Here is an 18,853-nt window from a genome sequence, read left to right on the forward strand (position 1 = left end):
CCTACTGCAAGCTGGATTATGAAACAGTAGGCCTAATGATCCTGTTTAAAATGCTTTTGCAACTTACATAAGTAGTGCTGTAGGCAAGAAAAGGCTTAATATTCTCACCCCACAAAGAATTAGACCACAGTAAAGCACAGTAACTCAGTGTGACCTCAAACAACTAGCTTTGTCTCTGCTTTTGGCCTCTGCTTTTCCTACCTGTAATAGACCAGTGTATACCTTCTTCAGTTGCTTGTAACAAATTATACGTAAGGCACTTCTGATGAAAAGCAGTGCATTTTAAGAGTATCACAAAACATTCTACAGATTGTATTGTGAAGAACCAGCCTACTAACTTAATTGGATTTCTAATGCATTAATAAGTTATTTTGTTATTCTGTTAATTTAAATAGAATCAACTCATGACTGTCATCCTGAGGCATGTTAGGTGTTTTTTACAGTTCTTAAGGGCTTTTTGTTTGTCATGTTTTTTGGTTTTGCAGTCTGCCCTTTGTTGAGTTCTTACTACTTTCCAAAAGTGTGTAGAGCACCGCTTGGTCAGTGAGTAGCTAATGCAGGAATTCCAGCTTTCATGTCCTAAGATGTTATGTTTGAGCACTATCAACAAAGAACACACACTACTAACATAAGTTAAAATCTTCCTAAATAACACAATTCTCATTATGACTTTATTTTTAGTAATTTGAGGGACAAATACCCTCTGTAATCACAACCAGTTTTTCTTTCTGAACCAGATGTGTCCTTCAGTGTTTGTGTTGCTCTCACAGTTGCAATGTGCTGTATTTGTTATGCATGTTATTGGATTGATATATCCAATTTTTTCCGATTTGATTAGTTGAAATTTTTTTGCTATGTTATCAGTGGTTTCTACTCACCTCACTATATTCCTGATTGATTAATCACAATGCTATCACTAACTGTATTGTCTATGTGACTAATTTACTTGAAACAGAAACATGCATATGTGTTTGTAGTGGGGAAGCAGGGGCTGGTTGACTGGGTTTGGACTAATTTTTGTTTTAATGCTGCATTGTTTGCATGTAATGTTGACCTTAAGTCTCAATTAAAAAAATTTTTTTTGGTGGGATGGTAAGTTGCCTAAGCTTTTGGCTACATGTGTTTTCTGTACTTCATCCTCCTCTGATTCCCTGAGATTCTCTCAGTTTAAGAGGCTAAACTGTCTGGTTTTTGTCAGCAAAAATTGGCCTCATGGCCAGTTCTTCAGATCTTTCTTCTCTCTTCAAATATTTGCCATTGCATTGCACAGTTTTTAGAACACAGCTGGTTAACAGATGCTGAAATGTGAACATTTTGAAGAATTCTGCTTTGTAAAATAAGCCTAATATTAATTGATCTTTAAAATTAATACTTAGAATACCTCCATGATTTCATCATAGAATTAAATAAGGTTTGGAATGACCTTAGAGTTGTCAAAGGAGCTTTTTCTACTTGATCTTTAAAATTTAATGGGTTTGGATTCTAATTTTGTTTTATCAAAATGGGACTTGTAGTAATAATAGCGATTCTTTGTTAAAAGCAGTCTGTGATCTATAAATATAGATGTTACTAAACTGCTCTGATCTCTGAGTATTTGTTCCTATATTTCTTTTCCTACAAAGAATTTCAAATACTGACCTGCCCCGGTATTACTATGTTACTAGCTTGTAATTTTTAAATGAAGGAAATGTATTATTCAGAGTTAAAGAACTGAATCATGGGCAATTATTTCTGAAAAGCGTTTTGATTGAATATCTAAGTTAAATACTTACCCCTACTTAAAATGCAACTTGAAGTAATTGTGTTTTATTTTGAAATCAACTTCTGTATATCAGAACAGCTTGATAACAGTAAAAGCTGTATGAACAGATGAAAATTTTCCTTCCTATTTTAGGATCTAGAGTACCTCTCTGAAGGCCTTGAAGGACGTTCTTCAAACCCAGTTGCAGTGCTTTTTGATACACTGCTTCATCCCGATGCTGACTTTGGGTATGACTACCCACCAGTTTTGCACTGGAAGCTAGAACAACATAATTATATACCCCATATAGTGCTTGGTAAAGGACCACCCGGTGGGGCTTGGCATGTGAGTAAAAATTTGATTTCCACAGTAACTTTAAAATGTTGTGGTTTCAGGGTTTTCTTGCTATCTAAGGATGTTTTAGATGGTAATAGCAATTGCAATTTCAACTGCTTAATTACCAAAGCCCCAAATGTGTTAGAGAGATGAGAAAGGAAGGAAAAAGTCGTCCTTAATTGGGGGATTTGTGACCATAGTTGCTATTGTGGTTTTTTATTAGTTTTAATTTAATTAATTATAATGAGTATTTTTAATTCCTTTTTTCCTCCTGTCTTTGCATTGTTTCCAAGTGCTGTTGTACAAAACCTTATTCTTAATGTGTTTATATGCTGTTGGTTTCACACTTTCTCCGTCTTATTTTGTATTTTAAGTAACTTGCTTTTAGTTTGCCTTTCATTTGTTCTCCCATTTCCTTCTGTTTTATTAGATCATGTAGTTAGTCCTTGAAATAGTATCTAATTGTAACAGGAAAACAGTTCATCAGCACTTTATGTAATGTCCTGATATGTTAGATTCTGGAATTTTATTGCTCTAAATTTGTACAATGAGAAGAACTTCACTGTGTTTTAGATAGATGTATCCATTTGAAATGTAGCTGGTCATGCATATAGGGTTTTCTCTCCATAGTCCATGGAAGGATCTATGCGAACAATCAGTTTTGGAGACTGGATGGAGTTGCCTGGCCTGACCTTTAAGGAGTGGGCAGCTAGCAAACGCAGGTAAAGATACTGCATAATGTATTTGGGAAGTGTACTTGCTATAAGAACCCAGATAGCATTACTGTAAGAATTGGCAAACACTCACACTTCGTTGTTCACAGGAAGGCTTCTTGTTTTGTTTATTAAATTGCCGATGGCACTGGAAATTATTCTGCTGTGTGTACTCTGTTGGAAAACAAAATGGACAATGGTTGGCCCGAGTGATTGCTTTGAGTGCATTGAAGCAAACATACTGGCAGTCGTGTGTTCAGCAGTGTTTCACAAAGAAGTGCTGTTACTGTAAGTGCTTTTACTCAGAGTTGAGCAAAGATTGAGGGAGGGATTCGAAATCCATAGAAGTATCAGAAGTCCCTCTTTCAACATGGATGCACCCGAATCACAGAATCATAGAACTATTAAGGTTGGAAAAGACCCTTGGGATCACTGATTCCAACCATCATCCCTACTCTACATAGTTCTCCCCTAAACCATACCCACCAACACCACATCCAAATGACCCTTAAACACATACAGAGATGGTGACTCAACCACTTCTCTGGGCAGCCCATTCCAGTGTCTGACCATTCTTTCTCTGAAAATTTTTTTACTAATGTCCAGAAATTTTCATTGTCTCCCATGTGGCAGGTGGGGATACTCACCACTATATAAAGTTGCTGTCCGCACTAGCATTTTTGTGATTCACTATTTGCTTTTATAGGCAAAGCTCCAGCATCTGAAATGTTGCTATCTGAATTTTAATTTAAAAGCATAATTATTTCCCAATATTATTTTCTAGTAGTAAGTTTCTTGAAAAAAATTTAGAGAAGAAAAATGAGTCTTGTACAAGCTCACTGTTTTTATTTCAATTGTACAATTAGTTCATAAAGTTCTGTGTCAGCAGATTAACCTAGGAACCCTCTCTGTAAGTGTTGTCTAAAATTGTATTCCTGGTTTTCATTTTTTGTTCTAGCAAAAATTAAAGGATGTTGTGCTCTGGATGTACCACATATGGCAAAAAAAAAAAGTAGAATTACTTGGGTTATGTCTTTAAGGGCAGACTTAGTCACTTCAGAGTAAAGAAACCGTACCTTTGTTCTTTAATCGCTTTCTTAGATAACCACAGTAATCTTGCCTCCTTATTAACTGAAATCCCATAAGCTGCTTATTATCTGAAGCTAATTTGTTTATATTATAGTTTTTAACAATACTAAAAACAGAAATGCTGCCTGTTACACTACAACTAAGCAAAAATACTTAAAAGTATTAAAACTTGTAGTAATGTAAAATAGTTTCCTAAGTTTCCTTGTAACAGATGTCACACTGTTATGTCATCCTCTTCAATAAATACCTCATCAGGTTTTTCAGAGTAGTAAAAAACATTGAAAAGTACATGTGCTAGTAACTTGTTAATCTGTGAGAATGAGTAGCCCCATTAATTGCAAAGATGCTTTTAAATGTAATTCAGTAGCAATCCTGATGTTCAGCACTGTTTCTTTTGCCTTTTTTCTAGACGTTACTGCCAAAGAAGCAGCAAAATTCATGCACCTGTTCAAAATAATGACATTTTCAGCTTTTTTATAAAGGAGAATGCAAAAAAAGCATGAGAAAAGCATAGATGTAATATCAAGATTGCAGTGCAAAAATACTTTTTATTGAACAGTCAGACATCATAATCCTCTGTATATAGTTGCATTAAGGTTCAGTGTCATACATGATTTCTTCATTCATGTGATATGGAACTGCTTTATTTGGTTCTTAGTGAATTTATCTGTACCCAAGGAAGAGGTCTTTTGCAAAGTGCAATGAAGAATATTTGACTCAAGTAATATATCGGACCTAGAATTTGAACATTAGCACTTAACAATTACTGTGATATTCAATTATTTATATCCTAAGGGTATTCTCACTGAGTACAAGTTTAGCTAGTACTGTATTGCATTATGCTAAAGTGGCTTTGTAAAACACTTCCAGACAGACCTAATGTGACAGTGCAGTTTTGTTATGCTTAATTCGATAATCACCATAGCATCTTACATTTTGAAGATTTACTGCTATTAAGAAAAAAAAAAAAGATAGCTTGTCTTGTATATGAGGAATCAAGAGAACAAATTAATTGAATGTGTTCAAAGATACTGATCAATGTCAGTTACGCTGAGCAGATTCAGTCCTCTCAAATTTGACTGTTAAGTAGTATGTCATATGATATTCAAATTACCAGTAAGGTCTAAATATTAACTGGAACCATTCAATTTTGTTTCAGAAATATAAAGAGTGATCGAGTCATGCCAGAGGAAATAGCTTGTTATTATAAACACTATGTTAAAGTAATGGGCCTTCAAAAGAATTTCAGAGATAATGTTTACATAACATCAGTATCCAGGCTTTACCGAGGAAAGGGTGAGGACGACAGAAGTCAACTAACTGAAGGTATTTCAACGCAGCATTTGGAAATGGAAGATGGACAAAAATCACTGATTAAGAGAAATTGGGAAGTCAGAGGATACCAGAGAGCAGCAGATGGCTCTCATGTGCCCTTCTGCCTCTTTGCTGAGAATGTGGCTCTTGCTACAGGAACCTTTGATTCTCCTGGCCGGCTGCAGGTTGAAGGAGAAGATTTTCCTTTTGTGCTTCATTCCATGTCTGACTTTGGAGCTGCTATCAGCAAAGGGAAGTTACGTGGGAAGGCAGATCCTGTGTTAATTGTGGGTGCTGGACTTACAGCAGCTGATGCAGTGTTGTGTGCCTGCAACAACAACATCCCTGTAATCCACGTGTTTCGTAGAAGAGTTACTGATACAAGTTTGATTTTCAAACAGTTACCGAAAAAGCTTTACCCTGAATACCATAAGGTCTATCATATGATGTGTACTCAGTCACATCCTGTGGACTCGCCTCTGCATTCTGCTTACACTAGTTTCCCTGAACACAATGTACTTTCTTTCAAGCCTGAAATGAAGTGTGTTCTTCAGAGTGCCTCTGGACTGAAGAAAATTTTGAAGTTTTCTGTAGCCTTAGTTCTGATAGGTTCTCACCCAAATCTTTTCTTTCTAAAGGACCAAGGATACAGTATAGGTCATCACTCTAATCAGCCCATCACATGCAAGGGGAATCCTATAGAGATTGATCCATACACTTACGAATGCACTAAAGAAGCTAACCTCTTTGCTTTAGGCCCTCTGGTGGGAGACAACTTTGTACGGTTTTTAAAAGGAGGTGCATTGGGCATTGCAAGATGCTTGGCAGTAAGACAGAAAAAGAAACATGAATTGATTGAAAGTGGGGATGGAAGAGGTGATGGGGTACCATAAATAAGGCATGAGAAACTTTCCCATGTAGGATTACAGATGTAGTCTAACAGAACACTCACTGACAGCAAAAGTTGATAGCAGTCACATTTCTGTTGTATACAAGTAACCTGCGCTTGTATTGCTTGGTAAAGGATGCTGATACTGCAATATTTCATCTTTTCAAAATACGAAAAATTGATCTGCTATTACAACTGATCTCAACTGGAGTTGCTTCCAGATAAACAGAAAATGAGACTAACTTACATTGACCTGCCTGTCATCTCTTGCTCAGAGAAAAGAGCAGACTTCCTCTGGGAAAAGCATTGCCTACCAGAGTGGCTTTACATTTTAGTGTCAGATGTGACAAAATAACTTCTGAAAACAGAAAGCTTGCTTAGTACAAAGTGATTCTTGGTCCCCAGGCAAATTTGGAGCCTTCTGCTCAAAACAAGGATTTTATTTATTTGCCATAGTAACACAGCAATACTCGGAATGAGCACTTAGTAAAATGGTTTTACTGTAAGGAGGATTTCTGTAAGCAAGAAGTATTGCTCAACAGTTACAAATTATCCTATTTGATAATTGGAATAAAAGAATAAGCATTCCCTTTTAAATCTTTAATACACAGTTTGGTACAATCCGTTAATGTTTTTTCACACTATGCCTAGAGTTGGGTGAGGGCAGAAAGATTAACATGAGATGTTCCCCTACAGTGATATGTACATTCTGAGAATACTCATTAACATAAACAATAAAGTACTGATGTAAGTGCTCTTAATTACAGTGTCAATATAATGAATATCTATCTACTGAAAAATTAAGTACATGAGAAAACTGAAGGGTTTTTTTTAGTCCAGGAAGACTGAGTGGGATCTCTTGACTGATGAAGGTGGGTGATAGATATTCTCATCTCCCATTTGACCAAATATTGGTTGTTTCTTTTTCTAGAGCAGCACATAACACTGAAATTATTCTAGCCTTTAGTTTTTGAAACTTGTAAAAGGCTTATATCTCACAGCCAGCTAAAAAGTAAATAAACTAAACTCAAAGCAAACATGCCATAGTTCCTGTAAATCTCAAAGCTTGTTATGGAAGACAAAGAACTTGTCTTAACTTGTACCTACCTCTAAATTGAAGTTTCATCTTTCTGGTCTGTAACATAAGACCTAAATTTCATTTGATGCTCTTTAGAGTTTACCTAAACACACTCTTGGGTTATTCACTGTAGTGAGGTAAGCAGCAGCTAGTTAGAAAACTTCAGTTACCTTCCAGAACTCTCAATAGACCAAGTGCTTGATTTTGATTGATTTATTACCAAATGTTTTAAGTCAGGTCCATGGTGATGGAATAGATGTTATTTAATTTTTTTTGTTTGGATGGTTTTCGTGTTGAAGAACATAATGTTAGTTTAAGGTACTGTATTTGCATGATTAAAATCTCCATATTGGAACTTTAACAGATTTTAAAAATGGAAATTAGGCTTAGACTTTCTGAAACTGCTAGTGTTTGTTAGTTTCCCAGCTGTCTAACTTTCCTAAGTTGTAGATACCTATATGCAACAAATGCCTGTTTTCTGTGCCTACTGAATTACAGGGGCTTCTGTGGCTACTGCAGGCCTTTATACATCTGAATAAGTTACTCAGGCTTTGGACAGAAGTTGAAAAGGTAAAGTATGCAAGGATTAGGAGTGACAGTGTTTTCAATGGAAGTCCAAAGTAATTATGAAATTTACGCTATTAATAAGAAATTTTAGTTTAGAGCCAACTTAATTGCATAAAAATAAAACACAAATGAGGTAAATTTCTGCATTGCCTTCATGGTTGGATTTAACCGTGCTTTGTCACAATACTAGTTAAGATACTTTTTTATGCTTGTATCTGAGCTGGTTTTAATTGTGCAAAATTATAGGCATATTTTCTTCATAATTGAACTGAGATTCTGTGATTTGCCTTCTTTGGCAGAAACTGTGTATATATAGATCTGTCTTAAACCTGTGTTATCTAATAATTTTAACTGAGAAACAGTGTTAAAAGTGCTAAGCACTTGATAATAGAATTTTATTGCAGTTAATATATTGGAAATACATCTGCACTGTGATTAATTCAATTTAAGTGTCGAAATACAACATACCGTGGCATGTTACTGCATTTTCATTTGTCATGTGAAACATTTAAAATGCCTACAAAACAAAGTAAACAATTTTCTTAAACAGCTATTTTGCAAAAAAGGGGAGAAAAGCTTCAAACAGCCAAGTCTTTAACCTCAGCCGCTGCAGCTACTTGCAGGTTGTGCTGTAGTGACAAATTCTGAACAGACATTTTTGTCCTATTATTACACAGCTTTCACGGCAGTATTACAGCACCTTGAGGTTTAACTTTTTTTTTTTTTTTAATGTTGTCAATCTTGCCAATATGTTCGGGATAAAAAAATCACATGTGAGACCACTTAGTTGGGCAGACAGATTTTCACGGTGGTCATATTTATCAAGACAGTATTAAACCACTTTTTTCAACCAAAGCTTGAGTAAAAAAGCAGCCTGTTTGTTCTAGGAATTGTGAGTTTCCAAGTTTTAGCAGTACTTTCTCACTTGGATTTCTGATTTAGAGAGACATTTCTGTTTCTCTCCTCTTCGTAATTTTGAGGGAATTAAGAGATGCAAAAAGGGAGGTTTTCCCTTAGGATAGCTTTATCTAAAGCATTATATCATAATTACTGCATTTATTTTTTATTAGATGTTGGCACTGAATGATTGTCTTTTGGGGAAATACTTTTTTTTTTTTTCTGAGATTTGCAAAAAAAACCAACAGCATCCCCCCCCATATTTTAATTTCCTGTATGTTGTAATAGTTCCCAGAAGGGAGGCTGTTTGCTTTCACCTCTTCTTTCTGTGAGAAAGATCAGCTTTTAAACATCGTGGATTGAAAAAGGGTGCTTACTACTTAAGCTTTATTACTAAATTACAACCAGGAAGAATCTAATTTTTAGCTAAAGGAATTTAATTGGGATTCATGGAATTCATAAATGCATGTTAACCCATACTGTGTATTTTCTAACAGGCTCATGGGAAAATGTCACATTTGGGATTGGTTCTTAATGCTGAATGTGTCTCCTAGCTAAAATTTGGCTCAGATAATTTTATGTAGTATCCAGCTATGTTGGACTGGGACTAAGATCTGTCATAGGAGATTCAAGAAAGATACTGAGGTGCTCTAGCAGGTTCAGAGGAGATCAACAAGGCTGGTGAAGGGACTAGAGGGAAAGTCTTAGGAGGAGAGACTGAGGGAACTGGGGTTGTTTAGCCTGAAGAAGATGAGATTCAGGGGGGACCTTATGACTCTCTCCAACTACCTGAAGGGAGGCTGTAGTCAGTGGGGGTTGTGTTCTCCTCTCAGGCAACTAGTGACAGGATGAGAGGGCGGGGCCTGAAGCTGTGCCAGGGGAGGTTTAGGTTGGATGTCAGGAAACACTTCCTCACAGAGAGGTGGATCAGACATTGGAATAGACTGCGCACAGAAGTGGTGGAGCTACCTGTAGGTGTTTAAGAAGAGACTGGGAGAGAAAAGACCAGGGAGAAAGACCAGGGAGACCTTATATAGCAGCTTTCTAGTACTTGGAAGGGGGCCTACAGGAAGGCTGGGGAGGCGCTTTTCATCAGAGAAGATAGTGATAGGACAAGGGGTAATGGTTTTAAGCTGAGAGAGGGGAGATTTAGATTAGGTATCAGGAAGAAATTCTTCACTATAAAGGTGGTAAGGTAGTGGAATGGGTTGCCCAGGGAAGTTGTTGATGCCCCATCGCTGGAGGTTTTTAAGGCCAGGTTGGATGAGGTTTTGTGCAACCTGGTATAGTGGTAGGGATCCCTGCTCATGGCAGGGGGGTTGGAGCTTGATAGTCTTTGAGGTCCCTTCCAACCTTAATGATTCTATGATTCTATGAAAGGCTGGATGTGACACTTAGCTACACAGTCTAGCTGATGTTGTGGTGTCAGGTCATAGGTTGGACTTGATCTCAGAGGCCTTTTCTAGCCTCAGTAATTCTGTGATTCTGTGATTTTCCTAATAATCTGGATTTGCCAGTGAATGTATGGAAAGAGTATAGGTCTCAGAAACAGCACCTAGACATTGAGTAAGGGACACCAAAGTGCATTGCACAGTAGTAGGTCCCTGGTCCTCAGGATCAGGGAATTGTTGGGGTACCCTGTATTTTCCTTCTGGCCTGGAGAATGTAGGTACCTTTTTTAATTACTAATTTCACAGAGTGTAGTTGCATGATGAAAAATACTAATTTTGTGGAGGGTGGTGGCTGTAGCTTCTTTCTCTCACTGCTCAAAAACTGAAAAGGCGTGAGTGAGAAATCCGTAGTACTTGTTCAAAGCTGGAGGAAATTATACTAAGATCCAGGCTTTGAGGCAGGCCTGACCTGCACAGCCAGCTGAGGGGAAGAAAAGGAATTTACCTCATCAGAGCCTGTTTTTAGGCCAACTGCTCATGAGAGAAACAAGGGTGTAAAATCAGCAAACTTCTTGTTAATCCTCACTGATAACAAGTGACCAGTGAGAAATGATGGGAGGAAAGCAGCAAAGGATCTGAGCAGACCGAACTGCAAACCTACAGGTGCTGAACTGCATCCACACAGTGTTGATAAGCTGGTGGTCTCCCATCCTCTTCTGTCAAGATCTGCATACTGTAACTTCAGGTGCTGTGGTGGAGCTGTTAGTCTAATGTGTATTTTTAACTGGCTATTAACTGAAGTTACACTGAAGTGCAACACATACATATGAACTAGAAGCACTTGTATTTGTTTCAGAAGCTGTAAGACTGCATCAGTAAGGTCCTGTGCCAAGAGATGAGATTTGGTTGCTCTGGTACCGTTATTTTCTTCTTCTGAGAAAACAAGCAGGTATTTTAACATAAGAGCAGTGCTAGGTCCCAAACATTTCTCAACAGCAAGAGGTAGCCAGTATCTGCCCTAATGGCAGCTGATTATTCCATTTTATTACAATCCATATAGTAATGATTTCATTTTGAGTAAGTTATGGAACAAAAGTGATAAAAAGGCTTAAACTGTTACATATTTAGATGTATTTTTTTTTAACCTTACAGTAGCAATGTTCTGTCGTCATTTTGGATTATTTTTTAATGTGAGAGCAAGTTGGGGAGCACAGTTCCTCAACTGATATGAGAGATTTTTGGACATTTACTCCCCCCTTTTCTCCTTGCCCAGCCTGAAACAGAAATAACCATAATATCTGATTCTGTTCAGCAGAAACAATGGAAATGGACACATTCTTGGGAAGAGAAAGAAAGGCTTTGGTGACGTCAGAGGTACAAATTTGAAGCTAGGATATTGAATGATAGTGGGTTTTGTTGTTTTGGTTTGGGGGTTTTTGGTTTTTTTTGTGTATGTTTTTTTGTGTTTTTTTTTTGTTTGTTTGTTTTTTACTGAAAAATACTATGTTGGGGAATACGGTACAATTAAGGTGTTTGAATTTAGCTAATTTCTGAAGCTTGAATTACCCAAGAAAGTGTGAGGTCAAGGATGAATCTGTTGTAAGGAACAAGGATTATGGGGAGGGGAAAGTGTTACAGTGTAACTTAAAAACTTGTAGTCAAGCTAAATACTGTTTTAAGGATGGGTTTGCCTTGCAGACAGTATGGAACATTTAAGCTTAAACAGACCCTGAACTAAATTCACATTACACCTGTCTGCATGTTTGCTGATTTTTCTAACTGATAATTTTGTACTTACAGGGCATATATGTAAGCCAACTTTTATAACTTAGTGGTCATCAGAAGGGATCAGAACCAGGAAAAAAATATACTTCATATTCTTATCTCTCCTGTCCTTTGAAACTACTTGTTCTGGAGATGAAGTTAATCCAATTTGCACTTTCCTCTCTTTATTCTGAGATCACTGGCAATGTGCAAGTACCAGCCTACATGGCCTGCAGTGGGTGCTTCAATAAACTAAATTCAGCTTCATATTCCTGGACTCCCTCTGCAGGCTTACATACCAGCATAAAGAAAATTAACACTTAAGTTTGTGACACATACACAAAATACAGAATTCTGGCATTTTTAGGTTCTTGTTTAACTAGGTGTATAAAGAAAAATATTTGCCCAGAAATCAAATCTAAAAACAAGGTCATAAAAGAGAGACTTAATACTGTGCCAGGGGATCCTCTGAGGAGAGAGAAATAATTCACTTTTTTCATCAGGTTGGATTCTAGGACCAGCTTCTATGTGAACATTGAGTTATTCTTGTTGAAGAACTGATCCCACTATGTTCATCTACCTGACAGAATCTGGAAAGTCCATACTCTGATCTTGCCCGTTTCTCTGTCAGGTCTGGGATGCTGGTTGTGAAATTCCAGTTCTGAGAAAAAGGCTTATATTAATCTGCCTACAATTTTGTTCACACTCATGATACTCTTGGACTTGGTGATACTGTGTAAATGTAATTTCTGTTTGTCATGCCTCAGTATTTCTGCTTTTGCTGGAGTATGCTTGGGTCATACCTGTATTTTTTTAGATAAGCATTGTAAACATGGACAGACCTTCTCTCAGCTAAAATATATTCTTCTGAGCTACAAGCAACTTGTGAGCAAAACCTTAGCTTTGATTAGATGATAAACCTACCTGAGGTTTGCATGCTAAGCTTGATCTATCATCATGTGTGAAAACTGATGACAGATGGAAAGCTAAAGGTGTACTACTAAAAGTTTCACCTAGAAGCCAATTTTTTGGGTTTGGAGAAGTGAGGAACTCTTTTAAGTCAGACAAAAACAAACGGTGGGAAGAAGCATTTGGAGAGCTGCAGTATTCAGAGGGAAAAGGTGTTATTTGCATGTATCTGGTGCTGTAGCCAATGTCTGAGATTCTGATAGGCAAAGCTGGAGCAGGGTGATAAGGGCAGAATGCTCAAGTGGTGGGGAAAGTTGTGAGGGAGATCTCATGTTCATAACTATCTCACTGCAGTATGGTGACAGTGGTTATCAAAGCTTTAGTAAGTGAAGAAGAATGGAACACAGTTCAGGTTTTACCACATTTGGCTTAAGATCTAAGGAGATACTAGAACCAGAACACATTCAGAAATAGCCAGTTTGTGAATCAAACACCAGATGTAGCCAAATGTGACCAGGGATTTAAGAAATGGAAAAGAGCAAGAGAAGGGCAAGTTTTATGCGAGAAGGTGGAAAGACAGGGTAAGAATAAGGATTGAGAAATCACCTGTTCAGAATGGAGTGGTAATGGGAGAGCTGGGAGAGGGCTAGAGGTAGGTCTATAGCAAAGGTTCTTTCTGTTCCAGTTGTCACAGTCATCAACTAAGGTTTGATAGCAAACATGGACTAGAGCATCTCAGACACATCAGGAATGGAGGTAATGAAGTTGGCTTAGCACTCAAGGAAGTCCATGGGGAGGTCGGTGCATGGAGGAAACTGAAGCTGAGTGCAAACACATTTTAAGCATATGGGAAGTGGTGCAGTGACAGGGGACAGGCCAGCCCTGCTGTGCAAGCCCCCATTCTGGGAGATGATGGGGAGTAAAGGTAGAAGAAAAAGGGACAGACTCACAGATGTAAATGGACTGAAATAGAAAACAAACTTGAACAGTGAGAGTATCTTGGTAGCCTTCTCAAAAAAGACTGGATTCCCCAGCTGATGTGGGAAAGATGGGACATCATGGTGTGAGTTCCACTGAAATTGAAGTATGTTTTTCCTTCAGGGATACAGCACCCATCCTCTACTTAGCAATGCACAGAGTAATTCAATCTGCATTAAACCGTGTTCAGCTAAGCTGCTGAATGCAAGACTGTATTTTTAAAAAGTTGCTAATAAAAAGTATATTTAGTTTATGTAACGTGTGCATTTCCTTCCTGTGAGTAGTGTGAACAAAGATAATACACACTATAAAAAACAATCCCAACCAACCCTCAAACAAACTGTAACACAAGAAAAAGCAAGAAACAAGATCTGAAGATAAGTGCTGCTTAGATGTATTTTTAGGTGAAGATCAGCATTTCTCAAAAAGGTGGGGTATGCTTGCAGGCTGTGGTTTGTGGCAGGTAAGAAACCTTAGATGTCACATCTGAGTTAGTGAACTTTTTTAACCTTCTAAAGAAGATCACCACCACATGAATTTTGTCAGAAAACTCTGTCAACTGAATCTTGAAGCCACACGGGACACGCCTCACAGACTGAAAAGGGAGCATGCAGCAAGTTCTCAACTGCAGAATGCAGTTAATAGCCCTTTCTTGTGCTCATCACTTTTGCTTTACCTATGAAACTGTCTATCTCCACTGATGAGCTTCCCCACTTTTACCCTGTGATTCTCTCTGCCCCATCATACTGATGCTGTTGGGGGGGGGAGCACATGAGCAGCTGCATGGGGCTTAGGTGCTTCGTGGGGTTGGCGTACACAGCATGTTTTGTGAAAAAGGTCAAAAAGTTCCAAGGCAAAGGCAAATACTGATGTAGTTTATTGGATGGCCAGGCTCTGAGATTTGTAATCGTCCTTTAACATCTACCTTTGAAAGCCCAAACCAGTAAGGCAACAAGTGTGTTTCCTCCAATGTCTGGAGTCAAAAATCATGACAAAACAATGCTAAAATGGAAGCAGACAAAAGATCCCTGGACAGTCTTATCTTTTGAGAATTTCTGAAGTGAAATTACAAGTTCTGTTTTTTACAACTGTAAAACCACCCTTCTGAAGGATCTTGTCCATCAATACTCTGCTATCCAAGCTATTTGCATTAATAAAAACAAAAATACCATCCTCAGCAGTCTATAAGAGCTGTCTCATTGGACCAGTGGGTCTTCAAAAGGAAAACCTGGAAATTCTCATTGTGTCAGTACAAAAACTCACCTGAGGGAGCAAAAAACAGCAGTCTGCACATCTCCTTCAGCAAACATTTCAACTGCTGAAGAACAGTCTTTTCAAAGGTTTTGGTGGACAAGATCTGGTGTTCCCTGATGCAAGTTACAATACTGAAACACTCCCATGGCTGGTGCTGAAACCAGAAGTACTGGTCTCACACTTTTGTGTATCACTCTGGACAGTCCTGATCAAGAAGATGCCAAACAAAACTGGTTTTTGAAGACTACGTATTTTTTAAGACAATGCAACCAACATTATCTGCTTTCTTGATATACACAGGATGCTGTTCTTCAAATCTTATACACAACATAAAGGCTTCATCATCTTGCTTGCACATTTGGAGCTCTCATCAGAGGAAGAAGCTTTCTTACTGAATACTTAAAACTGAATTACATGAACCAAATTACTTTCTCACTTAAGGAAGGAGATTCTACCATCCTGCCTCTTGAAACAGGATGTGATGGAGCTACTGTCCATCTTCATCTGTATGTGATGGCTTCATACTGCTGAGCATAGTCTGGAAGGCTTTTCTCACTACTTCCCTAGGAAACCTTCAAATTCCAAATTCTCCAGTCATTCAGATGAGCTCTCCTAACCCAAAACCAGGCAGCTCTTTCATAACTTTGACTGCCAATATAGACGACAGTATTATTTTGAAGGGCAGATTGTTACAGTGAGTGAAAAAAGTAAAGGCATGGATAACAGACATTCTTTCCAATAGCAAGGGGATTAATTTGGCTTCTCTGCCAAACACTGATCTGGAGCTTTCAAGTTTGTGGTTTTGTTGTTGTTGGGTTACTTTATTTTTTATTTTCCAGGGAAACTCCCCCTATCTATCAAATTGTTATTATTTCTAAGTTTTATTTTTGGGGTGGATTTGGTCTTCCCCCCTATGATTCCTGGAAACAATCAAATTCAATCTCATCCCATTCTAACTTGGATCTCATTGCAAAAAAACCTAAACCAGCAAACCAAAAACAAAACAAAAAAACCCCACAAGAACGAGACATCGTTAGATCAGAATTTACACTTCTGAGGAATGTAGGTTATTTCTCAGAAATTACACAGACTCTCATACTCTAATGGTTCTCATCACACAGCTTTTGGGCTTTCCGTTTACATCTTTTGTTCTTAAAGAGCCATTTTCAAACATGGCTCTCTCCTATTTGCAAAGGAAACATGCAGAGAAAGAAGCTGCCTTTGCCTCTCTCCTCCTTCCCAAGAAACCAAAATTAAATTGCTTGTTGCTGCTGCAAATAACTGTGGTATGTTTTTCTGAGTTTACAAGAGTGTTTCCAGTCTAACTGAGGCTGTTTAAACAAATACTTAAGGTCTGAAGACATAATAGAGCAAAAATAACTGAATTTTAGAATTGAAACATTTGTTTAAAATCTGCCATCACACAAAATTGGTGCTTGGCTACTAATAACGATGTCACCAACTTCAAAAATCGGAAGAAGCTTGAAGTTATCAATATTAAATACTTCTGGTTTACTCAAGCACAAATTCAACGTTTGGTCTAACTTATTTATGAAGCCTTCAAAAACCTCCACCTGAAGACAAAACCAACAGTATACAAAAATCTAATGAACAAAGTATTTCTGAGAAGAAAATGTGCCTTTTTTCCCCAGAATAGCACTGACAAGCGAACATAAGAAATAAACAGCCTACAATGAAACCCTAAGTATTTATGGGATTTTACTTACTCTGAAGGAAATAATGGTAGGGTCTTGAAAACATGCAAACCTTAAGTACCAAGCAATGAAAGAAACATTTCTTTAATAAGACTTAAAAACAAGTCTTAAAATAACAATTGTTCAAATGGTCACATGTAGGTATGTATTACACACTTTAATCAGCCAACCTAAGGAACAGAAAGCAGATTTTGCTAGAGAATCACCATAAATTTGGGTCACAAGTTATCTTCTCCTTTTCACATTAGGATCATATCTGCAACAAAAAAGAAAATTTGCTACAATCAGTGATATTCAAATCTCCTCCTTAATTTTCATATGCCTTAGTTTTCCAGGAGAACCTGCTCCATGATCTTGCTGGCCACATAAGTGAGACTGACTGGCCTATAGTTCCCTGGGTCTTCCTTTTTTCTCTTTTTCAAAATAGGGGTTAAGTTTCCCTTTTCCAGTCAGTAGGGACTTGAGCAGACTGCTGAATATAGCAAATAGCTAACTGATTTACTGCAATATGCTTATACTGACACTGCCTGACAGTGCCATTCCTTGGCCTTCCCTTTCTATCAATTTATGCTTCATCTCCCATAATCCTGTGTCACTTCTTTGAAATTCTGACATGTTTTGTATTCATGCATGAATAACTTATGGATGCAACTGAATGATCAGGCAGTTTTGCTCCCGTTAATGCTATTCTCGTTCAAGATTTTTTTTTGCTTAGACAGGAAAATGTGACAACTGTAAGCCAAATGACATCACTGCATAACTAGAAAGGTATTAGAAGTCACTGCTGCTGCTACACAGTTTGGACTTCTGGCAAAAATGAGACATGTACCCTCTATGATTAATAGTGAAAACTGTTTCTCAATGGCTCTTACACATGTTGTGTAGTTACACATGTTGTGTAGGTATCTTTGCTATAGGTTTGGACAAAAATATCCTTCTTCACCATACACATTTTTCTACCTAAATGCACATTTTTTTAGTGTTAGCCAAATGCATGGTAGGTGAGAAGTCCAAGAGTGGTTGTTTGCTTCTTGACATCAAAACTAAGAAAATAATTAAATATTTGCTAAACAAAACGAGATCCTTATTTAAAATCTCAAAGCATTTATTCAAATTTACTGCTATTGTAACACATGAGTCCTAAAATTTAAGTGTGTCCTGAAAACCAAATCCTATTTGAGGGTGAGAGGAAGGATAGGGGGCAAAGATAGGCAGGTAGGAGAAAAGGATGAGACATGACAGAAACCTGCCATCAGGACACCCCAACAGCTTCAACCCTGCCTGTGACTGTCTATGGCCATGTTTATGAAGATGATTGACAGTCACAAACATCTTTTTATGTAATCTCCCCCACCTCACCTCCAGCCATTTTCCATGTTAAATGAAGCCAGGATGATGTTTTCCAGACAGAAAGTAATCAAAAAACATTATCAGAAAAAAGAAACTGCACAGTGCCTGTGGCCTGAAACAAGAAGAGGACTACAGAAATTCCACTACTGTGAGTGAATGCACAAAGAAACAAAAGACCTTGCTGGGAACAGGGAGCTAAGGATACAAAGGACCAGTACTAAACATAACCCATTTATCTGTAGTCTTGCCATACAGTGCAATATGCCTTCCTTTCCTCCTCTATCTCAGTAAGTATTCAGCAGCAGTTGAGGGCACAGCTTTTCTTTAAGTTTTTCTTTACCTTGGAGTACTGCATGACTCTTTCTAATGGCATATTCAAATGCAATTTTCATGGGAAATTGCAGCTGTTAACATTATGCCAAGTAGTTTTATTCAGGATTAAGTACAAAGTTAGAAGTAGGTTACAAACTGCTGAACATTAAATTGTGTGGTTTAATATTTTTGACTGTGGAAACTTCTGCAAATACGACTATGCTAAATAAATTGGAGGTAAATACTTTCATAAGCATGAACACACATAAATTATCTAAGTTTCCACTATTGTGTTTTGAAAGGTAAAAATTAATCAAGATATTTTTAACCAGTTAATATTCCAGCACAGCAATCAAGATGCACCATTTATAAATGTCTTCATAACTGACATATATTTAAAAGCTCTATTGCAGATGTAAAAATTGGATAAAGTGCCAAACTTGACTTAGTTCTGTTTTTAATTAGGAAGTGGTTATACATCATTAGAGTGAAAGTAAGTGGACAGGAATTCAGCTGAACAGAATGATTCTCTCTTTCAAAAGAGACATTAGGGAAA

General features: G+C 37.5%; 2 protein-coding genes across 2 annotated transcripts in view; one reads left to right on the top strand and one right to left on the bottom strand.

The window, feature by feature from the left end:
* The window catches only part of OSGIN2 (oxidative stress induced growth inhibitor family member 2), an 11,656-nt gene extending 5,335 nt beyond the window's left edge, over nucleotides 1-6,321 (top strand). The window contains exons 3-5 of the mRNA XM_010006419.1: nucleotides 1,895-2,086; nucleotides 2,708-2,799; nucleotides 5,039-6,321. Coding sequence (XP_010004721.1) covers nucleotides 1,895-2,086; nucleotides 2,708-2,799; nucleotides 5,039-6,086 — 1,332 coding nt within the window. The 3' untranslated portion in view covers nucleotides 6,087-6,321. The remainder of the gene's footprint in view (nucleotides 1-1,894; nucleotides 2,087-2,707; nucleotides 2,800-5,038) is intronic.
* A 10,539-nt stretch (nucleotides 6,322-16,860) lies between these two features.
* NBN (nibrin) overlaps nucleotides 16,861-18,853 on the bottom strand; it is a 24,177-nt gene continuing 22,184 nt past the window's right edge. The window contains exon 16 of the mRNA XM_010006496.1: nucleotides 16,861-16,891. Coding sequence (XP_010004798.1) covers nucleotides 16,861-16,891 — 31 coding nt within the window. The remainder of the gene's footprint in view (nucleotides 16,892-18,853) is intronic.

Source organism: Chaetura pelagica, unplaced genomic scaffold, assembly GCF_000747805.2.
Source record: "Chaetura pelagica isolate M959 unplaced genomic scaffold, ChaPel_1.0 scaffold76, whole genome shotgun sequence".
Classification (NCBI taxonomy): Eukaryota; Metazoa; Chordata; class Aves; order Apodiformes; family Apodidae; genus Chaetura; species Chaetura pelagica.